The 10,013-nt window shown below is 44.2% G+C and overlaps 2 protein-coding genes across 4 annotated transcripts in view; both read right to left on the bottom strand.

Moving 5' to 3' along the window:
* Positions 1-970, bottom strand: LOC139532144 (basic helix-loop-helix transcription factor scleraxis). The gene is made up of 2 exons (XM_071329357.1): positions 382-970; positions 1-164 (listed from the first exon to the last, which is right to left on the bottom strand). The coding sequence occupies exons 1-2, from the start codon at positions 880-882 to the stop codon at positions 132-134; spliced, it is 534 nt and encodes a 177-aa protein (XP_071185458.1). The 5' UTR covers positions 883-970; the 3' UTR covers positions 1-131.
* Positions 971-7,588: 6,618 nt separating this feature from the next.
* The window catches only part of LOC139532192 (von Willebrand factor D and EGF domain-containing protein), a 48,295-nt gene continuing 45,870 nt past the window's right edge, over positions 7,589-10,013 (bottom strand). For all 3 annotated transcript variants that reach the window (XM_071329494.1, XM_071329496.1, XM_071329495.1), the window contains 2 exons: positions 8,302-8,399; positions 7,589-8,085 (listed from right to left, as the gene is read on the bottom strand). In XM_071329494.1, the coding sequence (XP_071185595.1) occupies positions 8,065-8,085; positions 8,302-8,399 (119 nt within the window). In that variant the 3' untranslated portion in view covers positions 7,589-8,064. The remainder of the gene's footprint in view (positions 8,086-8,301; positions 8,400-10,013) is intronic.

The raw sequence follows: 10,013 nt of genomic DNA, 5'->3' as shown, positions 1-10,013 counted from the left end.
TCCTAAGATTTTGCAAAAATATGTACAAAGTTATATCGTTTTTTCCCCCACTCGTAGGTACGTGTAAACATCCGTGTGACTTGGTATGCATCCTTGTTGCATCCTTGTCTTGACAGTAGTGCGTGCCCATGTCAGATGGCTGTGTGCTTTCCTCCATCTCTGAGCTGTGAGGGTAGAGACATTGTAGTAGTTTACATTGAAAATAAAACCGTTGAAATACTATTGATTGGGATGGCTGTTATGGAATTGCTCCAATCTTAAATAAAGTACTGACCCATTATCTAAATCCCATCCATTTTATTTTATAGAGATTACATGCAGCCTTCTATGATAACCCACAGCCTGTCAACCAATATATACTGATTTATTTTGAGGACTCACCGTTTTCCTCTGGTTACTGAGACAGAAAGTGCATATGGGCCTGAGTGGGGGGCTGCTGCTGTTGATGTTGGTGCTGCTCTGCAAGATGCTGTGGTACCCGAGACAGGGCTGTCCATCCAAACACTCGTCCCCCAGCAGCAGCACGTTGGCAAGGTGGGAGATGTAGCTGGACGCCAGGCGCAGCGTCTCGATTTTGGACAGTTTCCTGTCGGCTGGTTCTGTGGGAATGAGGGTGCGCAGCGCGGTGAAGGCCGTGTTCACGCTGTGGGTCCGGTCCCGCTCCCGCGCGTTGGCTGCCTGCCTCTGTTTGCTAACGCCCTGCAGACGCCTGCTGCACCCCCTCTCCCTCTGCCTGGCCCCCTCCCGGCCCCCTCCCTGGGGGCTACAGCCGCTGCCCGTCGACTTGTTGTCGGAGCTCTCCTCGCTTCCGCTATCCAGCTCGTCCAGGTCGGAGGGGAAACCGTCCGGCACGGCACACTGTTCGCTCCCTGTGGACTTCATGGTGGACCTGGCTGGATGTCTGAGTTGGGGTCTGGGACTGGTTCTGCTCCTGTGTCTGTTTCATGGCGACTGCTTTATAAATGCAGAGTGAAAATAGCACCTGGGACCAGCTGCCGCCGTGTGATCCGGTGACTGGGGGTGCGGGGATCCTGCGCTAACTGGGCTCACGCCATCCCCTTGGCAGAGCATCATGCCATTTCTTGAATAACGGATCCTTTCTGGGCCCGGTCACCATGCATGTGGCCTCTGGAAAAGGAAAGACAGGTGGAGGCTGGAGAGGAGAAGCCACTGGTCGTGGTTCTTTGGGTGCTTGAGGTTTATATATATAACCCCCCACAGAGAGCCAGAACACTCCCACTTTGCTCCTAACCCCTGCCTCTTGACCCCTAACCCTTCCATGTTTGCAGATCTGTAAGGTGGAAGCAATATGGTGGAAGCTTGACCATTACACTGCTTATACTTATCCAGCCCCTTCAGGTCTGCAAGCATTGAGGGGTCAGGGTGTGACAGTGTGACAGTGCAGATGCACTACATTAACCTTCTCCCACTCTCAGCCCATGTAAACACATGGTCGTGCTGTGACTCTCTACTCCCTCCATCAATAACCTTCATTTTCTTATCTCCTGCTTCCTGGAAGTCTTTCATCTTCTCCCGCTGATTCAAACGCCGGTCTAACTAGCCTCAACAACATACACACATTCGCACAAACTTTTATTGCACGCTGTGCAAAGGTCACCAAAGGTCACGAAAAGATGATAATGCAAATCTTGACAGTGAAAACATTCCTCCGGTTTACGCTAGGCCACTGTGTCAGTCAAATGACTGATATTTAGAACATGTTGCATAGTTTCACAATAGGATGTGTGTTCCCAGAAATCCTGTCCGTATTATTTGGGGAAGTGTTTCGGGGGAAGTGCTACTTCGTTACAGCATGTCAACAACTCTCAGAACTCAAATTCAAACACAGTTCAAACCCCAGTGAAGGAATTACTCCTTGGTCTTACAGTCATGACACCAGCTTCAGTGCTCTCCGACCAGGACCGTGAGTGAATAGTCCAGGTGTATCAGTCACCCTCCAGCTGTTCCTCCACCCCATGGCAGTCCCCCCATAACTTGTGCCATCTTTAGCCTTGATATAAATATCTGTGAACGTACAAGTCACTTATATAGTGTTACTTCAGTCAACTTTAAGATCATCGTACCAAGATTTTCATCACGATACCAACAATAGTTTTAGTGTTCCTGAGAGCAATGGAAGTTGTGTGAAAAGAGAATTATACCCACAGCAATTACATATCAATAGGTTTGAATGATTTCAAAGGGCCAACTGAGCTAATCAATGCAACCATATATTGTGGAAATGAAAATATAAAACATTAGCGGAGTTGATTTGCATGTCCTTTGTCAAAGTTGTTGTTTTGGTATTTCAGGTCTACACTACGGGTTATATAGCAATAGACTGCATGTCACCACTAGATGGCAATATAGCACTGGTGTGGAATTACTATGAGCCATTTTGACAGAAGTACTTTTGACAGCCTTTCTTTGTGTAGGTGGGCACCGGCATACATCCACAGGAACGGAGCTGTGTCAGCCGTGTGTGGACTGTGTGTGTGTGACAGCACATTGGAGACTTACTAGTGACAAGTGCGTGACATGTTTGACGTAGCAGCTCTGTCACTAACACCGCTGACAGAGGGAGAAGGGCGAGAGGAGAGGGAACGATAGGTGGGAGAGAGAGGAGGAAAGAGAGGGAGAGGAGAGGAGGGGGCTGAGAGAGGAGAGGAACAAGGTGCAGGTCTACATGCTTGTCTGTCTGTGCTAAAAGAGGGGTGTAGTTAGGTGTAGCTCAGCTTCTTCTTTCATTTAGTAGGGTAACATTAGCAGCTGCTTCTCCCCTTTTCTTCTGGACCATTATGCAACATTGGGGAACTTTGCACTATCCAAATTACTTTGATTACCACCCATAGATGTGTACAGGCACACTTTATTGGTAACTATGGAGGGTTTAGAAAGATCATACAATGAGCCTGGGGACTAACAAAGGACAGGGTGAAAAGAGAGAGAGAGACATACAGAGAGAGAGAGAATAAAATAAAATACATTTGTATTTGTCACATGCGTTGTAAACAACATGTGTAGACTAACAGTGAAATGCTAATTTACGGGTCATTTTCCAACAATGCAGAGTTAAACATAAAGAAAATAAAAAAAATAGTGACACAAGGAATATATACACAGTGAAGAACGAATAACAATAACGAGTAAAAATAACATGGCTATTTACAGGCAGTACGAGTACAGAGTCGATGTGCAGGGGTAAGAGGTAATTGAGGTAGCTATGTATATATAGGTAGGGGTAAAGTGACTAGGCAACAGGATAGATAACAGACAGTAGCAGCAGTGTATGTGTTTAGTGTGTGTGTGTGTGTGTGTGTGTGTGTGTGTGTGTGTGTGTGTGTGTGTGTGTGTGTGTGTGTGTGTGTGTGTGTGTGTGTGTGTGTGTGTGTGTGTGTGTGTGTGTGTGTGTGTGTGTGTGTGTGTGTGTGTGTGTGTGTGTGAGTGAGTGTGGCGTCAGTATGCATGTGTACGCATGTTATGTGCGTGTGGGCGTATGTAGTGTGTGTGTGTGTATGTGTGTGTTGGGGTTTTACTGTAAGTATGTGTGAGTGTGTGGGTAGAGTCCAGTATGTGTACATAGGGTGAATGCAGATAGTCCAGGCACCGATTTGATTAGCTATTTAGCAGTCTTGTTTAGCAGGCTTATGGCTTGGGGGTAGAAGCTGTTCACGGTTCTGTTGGTTCCAAACTTGGTGCACTGGTATTACTTGCCGTGCGGTTGCAGAGAGAACAGTCTATGGCTTGGGTGGCTGGAGTCTTTGACAATATTTTGGGCCTTCCTCTGACACCACCTGGTATGGATGGCAGGGAGCTCAGCCCCAGTGTTGTACTGGGCCGTACTCACCACCCTCTGTAGCGCCTTGCAGTCGGGTGCCTTGCAGTTGTCGTACCGAGTGGTGATGCAGCCAGTCAAGATGCTCTCAATGGTGCAGCTTTTGAGGATCTGACAGAGACATTCAGACAGACACAGAAAGGTAAATGAAGGTTGTAACTGAATTTGTTGGAAAGGAAGATACATTGTCATTGCCGTGACAAAATGAACAGCGTTTTTATTTGATGTGAGCAATTCCGTTATTCCAAAATAAACACATTACCATAAACTAATATCTTTCAGCATCTTGTGAGGGATAAACAGGAGAGAATACAACAGTCATTTCCCTAACAAAGTTTGTTTCGCTTCTCAAAGTTTTAACCGTGAGAGACAATCACTGAGGGTGGATCTCAGGCTTTCCCGTGATATTTACCATCCAGGAGTTGGTGAGGTTGCCACAGAATTATTCTGAACACTATTTCAAAAGCAGAGGCTGCTTGCTTGGGTTGAACTAGAATTAGCTGCCAGTATGCAGAGTACGGGGGATTAGAACAAAGCTACACAAACATCAACTGACTTGCAAAAAGACTAATCCTACTGAGCTCAAACAGGGCAACTAAGACTGATTTTAATGAGATTTGAAAACCAAAGACAAAAGGCTGCCAGAGCAGAATAGCCTGTCATAATTGGCTCAGAGGTGATGCAGTTTGGTGATGGTTTTATCTGTTAATCCTCATTTCCTCCTCATCCTCCACCTCCAGTGACTCACACAGTGAACGTCTGTGGCCCCTGGGCTAGGTAGGCATCCCTCTAACCCCTGTCCTCCTAACTCCTTCACTGCATAATTACCAGGGGGCTCATTTATAAATGGTTTGGTATGCACGTATTTGATCATAAATTGTTCATGGATATTACAAAAGGTGTACCCCAGGGGTCAGTACTGGGACCTGTACTCTTTACTATTTATATAAATAATAATGGTATATCTGTTAAAACTTGTAATATTCATCTGTATGTAAACAACACTGTTATAAACTCAGCAAAAAAATAAACGTCCTCTCACTATCAACTGCGTTTATTTTCAGCAAACTTAACATGTGTAAATATTTGTATGAACATAACAAGATTCAACAATGGAGACATAAACTGAACAAGTTCCACAAACATGTGACAAACAGAAATTGAATAATGTGTCCCTGGATAAAAGGGGGGGGGGTCAAAAGTAACAGTCAGTATCTGGTGTGGCCACCAGCTGCATTAAGTACTGCAGTGCATCTCCTCCTCATGGACTGCACCAGATTTGCCAGTTCTTGCTGTGAGATGTTATCTCACTCTTCCAGCAAGGCACCTGCAAGTTCCTGGACATTTCTGGGGGGAATGGCCCTAGCCCTCACCCTCCGATCCAACAGGTCCCAGACGTGCTCAACGGGATTGAGATCCGGGCTCTTTGCTGGCCATGGCAGAACACTGACATTCCTGTCTTGCAGGAAATCACTCACAGAACGAGCAGTATGGCTGGTGGCATTGTCATGCTGGAGGATCATGTCAGGATGAGCCTGCAGGAAGGGTACCACATGAGGGAGGAAGGGTCTTCCATGTAACGCACAGCATTGAGATTACCTGCAATGACAACAAGCTCAGTCCGATGATGCTGTGACACACCGCCCCAGACCATGACGGACCCTCAACCTCCAAATTGAACCCGCTCCAGAGTACAGGCCTCGGTGTAAAGCTCATTCCTTCAACGATAAACGTGAATCCGACCATCACCACTGGTGAGACAAAACCGTGACTCGTCAGTGAAGAGCATTTTTTGCCAGTCCTGTCTGGTCCAACGATGGTGGGTTTGTACCCATAGGCTGCGTTGTTGCCGGTGATGTCTGGTGAGGACCTACCTTACAACAGGCCTACAAGCCCTCAGTCAAGCCTCTCTCAGCCTATTGCGGACAGTCTGAGCACTGATGGAGGGATTGTGCGTTCCTGGTGTAACTCAGGCAGTTGTTGTTGCCATCCTGTACCTGTCCCGCAGGTGTGATGTTTGGATGTACCGATCCTGTGCAGGTGTTGTTACACGTGGTCTGCCACTGCGAGGACGATCAGCTGTCCAACCTGTCTCCCTGTAGCGCTGTCTTAGGCGTCTCACAGTACGGACATTGTAATTTATTGCCCTGGCCACATCTGCAGTCCTCATGCCTCCTTGCAGCATGCCTAAGGCACGTTCACACAGATGAGCAGGGACCCTGGGTATCTTTCTTTTGGTGTTTTTCAGAGTCAGTAGAAAGGGCTCTAGTGTCCTAAATTTTCATAACTGTGACCTTAATTGCCTACTGTCTGTAAGCTGTTAGTGTCTTAACGACAGTTCCACAGGTGCATGTTCATTAATTGTTTATGGTTCATTGAACAAGCATGGGAAACAGTGTTTAAACCCTTTACTATGAAGATCTGGATAGAAGATTATCTTTGAAAGACAGGGTCCTGAAAAAGGGACGTTTCTTTTTTTGCTGAGTTTATACGTCATTGCCCCAACTGTTGACCAGGCTTTTTTTTAGAGCTGCACAAAGCAAAAGGGGACCATCGCGCTCTCCCAGAAGCTTGGCTGGTGTGTAAAACCCGTGAATTGAGACAAGCAAAAGATACGACGGTACGCATTCAAAAAGATGTAGCATTAAGCTGACTTATTTTCTTTCATTATTTTCACTGAATCAGGGATAGCCCACACATACATTATGGCTTTGCAGCCTTCTTCAGTGTGTAGGTACAAAAAAGCTGCAAAGTGCGCACCCATCACACCTTTTGTATGTTAGAGCTGCAATCTGACCTTGTTACCTTACAGAAAGCCCTGGTCGTCTTAAAATGTGTACTTATTGCGGGCAAGACTAAACATATGTTGTTCTCTAGTTCTCACAAGAATGTTTCAGATGGACTACATATTTATTCATTGGACGGTTCTCCCGTTGATCGGGTTTTTGGATTGACCAAGTGTTATTGCTTAAAGAAACATACGGACGAGCTCGTTCAAAAGCTAAGATTTAAAGTAGACTTCTTTTTTAGAAATAGATCTTGCCTCTCCCTAAATAGCAGGAAGCAGGTTGTACAGTCGACCTTCTTGCCAGTTCTTGATTACGATGACACCATTTATCAGATTGCAGAAGCCACTACTCTTAAACCTTTGGATGTCGTCTACCATAGCCCCATTCGTTTAATACTCACCGCTGCATCCTGTATCAAAAGGTCGGCTAGTCCTCATTAAAGTCCCATAGATCAATTTATTACTCCCTATTTGTTCACAAATTCCTACTAGACAAGCTTCCATTTTACCTAACTTTGTTGTTAATGTATATATATATTTAAAAAAAACATGAGATACCAAACCCGGTCACATGGTTGGTTAACTCTTGAGATTCCTCAGTGCTACACCGAATTAGGTTTTAGTTTTAATTAGGTTTTAGTTTTAATGCACCTCATTACTGGAACCAACTGCAAAATAGACTGCAATTGGACGCTCTGATGCCGCTTGGGAAAATGTCAATATTGATTGGGGAACAATTTGCTGACTAATCTGGCTGTTTTCTTGATTGTTTCTTGCGCTGTATTTTTGTTTGTTTTCTGATTTTCATTTGTTTGGTCTATGATTTGTATGTGCAGGGCTCCTTTGCGAAAGACACCCTGATCTCAATGGCGACTCTCTGTTTAAATAATATAGACATTACACAAACCGCATTTCTTCTCCCATTTTAAGAAACGATTGTACGCAGAATGAGGATCAAGACTATGTATTGTACATAACAAATGGACTTTAATATCATACATTGCCTGCGTTTTATTTGTGAGTAATACAAAACCTATTTGATGATATATACAACAGTGTGAAATTATAAAACATCAGACAACCAATAAATAACAATTCCAAGTGAGTTTTTAGTTTGATCGTAAACTGCAAACTTGATGAGTTTGTTCCACAGTATAAAGGACAGTTTTTTGCTTTGTTTTAATATTTTTTTTAAAAGCCAGACTTTAATAGATAAAATACAGTATTATTAGTTCTAAGAAAAAAAATTATACAAAAATTATACATACATTGGTCATGTACAGATCCTAATCTTTGGAATTGTGCCATATATTACAAATTATTTTGAAGAAACAAAAGCCGTGAGCATTGAGCATCCTAATATTCAGTGTGGGGGTTCCATTAGGAGTTTCATTGTCTTGTTTCAGCCCAGCTTCTTCAGTACATAGCTCCCAGTCCTCCATTAGCCTCGTGGAATTGGGAGCTGAAAAACACCACACATATTTTGGCCACACTTATTCCACCGTGCATCCACACAGTCTTGAAATGCACCAGCAAATGCAAAAAGCTGGAAAAGCCCCCCATCAATAAGAGATTTCTGACTTTTAGGCGTAAGCCTGGTGCTCAGCTTTCAAATTATATTCCCAATTCCTCTCTTGATTCCAGTCACAGTATGTGTTGGGGTGATGTATCTACTTACCTTATGGGAACACAGGACCCCTGAATACCCTTTCCTGCAGGCACATACATTAGGGCGGATACAGCGGCTCCCATAAAGACACTTCTGTTCACAGAGTGCTGTAGAAATGATAGAGAAATCACAATGTGGGAATGACAAATTTGAAATGAGAATCACAATGCAGAGAAGAGAGAAAGTGAGAGAGAGAGAGAGGCAGCAGGTGAAGTCCTAAATCAGCCTCGCATCCTAATAACGACACCATCATAACGACAGAGCTGACACTAATCTCTCTCTACTCATATTACCACCCTGAGGATTCTGGGTAAGTCCCAAAGAGGGGCCAAAATGGAGCCATGACAACACAGTTACCATAATCATCCCATCAAACCTCTGAATCATTACCATGCATAGCTAAATGCGTACACTGTGACGGAGTCTGCCTTTGAATTTATGACAGAAATGACTTTATTATACACTTGAATACCCCTGTGTGGACTGAATTCTCTCTGCTTCTTGTTCTGAGTTTATAGATTTTATTGCGCCGTATATTTGGGAGATTTACTTACAGCTATTAGTGGTTTGATAGAAATAACTAAATAGGGCTGAGGCAGAGTAAACAGAAATGATTAATCATCTTTACGGACGGTGACTTCACTTTAAAGGGAGTTAAGTACTTCTCTCGTGACTCCCGAGTCATTCTTCAAAGTCACGTATTGGCTGGTTAATGCTGGGATGCTGAACGAGCTTATGCAGGAACTATTAGTGACGCTCTGATGAGATGTAGCTGTTAGCGTTTGTGTGTGTAACAAACACACAGCTGGTTGTTAACGTGGTTAACGTGGACCAGGTGATAAAAGTTCTTAAGCATGGTGGTGGTGAGAGTGGGCTGACGAGGGACGTTTTAGAGACATATGAAACTGGCAAGAAACGTCAATAAAAGAGAAGTATTGCGTGTCCATAAAATGTATATAGTATGTAAAAGCTGGAAGTAGAAGCCTAAGTGTTATTGTTTATTAGTTTTCTCCAATTAGGGGAGGGGTGGTAGGGTTAGGGGAAAATAATAAAGGAAAATATATTTGAAAATAAATATACATATATATTTCCCCCCAAAATATGTGGGGGATTGGAAATGATGCAGACAATTACATTGATGAAAGCCACAATCTATCTGCATTATTAAAGCTGATCTTCCCCCTTAGAAAATAAATACATGAATAAAATAAACGTCAATAAAGATTTTTATCAGCGGTAACTTTGGGGGGAATAACCACTGTCTAAATCAGTTTCTCATTGGCATCATAAACCAGCCCAGGACTGTGTAGAACTGGTCTCAGGAGTCAACACCAGAGGAGGCTGGTGGGAGGAGCTATAGGAGGATGGGCTCATTGTAATGGCTGGAATGGGATCAATGGAACGGGATCAAACACATATGGAAACCACAGGTTTGACTTCCAGACATTACAATGAGCCCGTCCTCCTATAGCTCCTCCCACCAGCCTCCTCTACCAGCCGCCTCTGGTCTACACCTAACAATGTAATTTAAGTAGAGACCTGGCCTACGCTAGACACACATATCAGGGGAGGAGACAGAACACTTATCACAGAGACAGTTCCACTCTCCACAGGAGACCTAGGTTGGTGGGAGGCAATTAACAGATGATTTCAGATAGTTAACCTAAACACACCACTCTCTTCGGGGAGGAAGTAAGTGTGTGTGTGTACGAGCAGGCTCG

Source organism: Salvelinus alpinus, chromosome 10 (genome assembly GCF_045679555.1).
Source record: "Salvelinus alpinus chromosome 10, SLU_Salpinus.1, whole genome shotgun sequence".
Classification (NCBI taxonomy): domain Eukaryota; kingdom Metazoa; phylum Chordata; class Actinopteri; order Salmoniformes; family Salmonidae; genus Salvelinus; species Salvelinus alpinus.
This window is presented reverse-complemented; position numbering and strand designations above follow the sequence as displayed.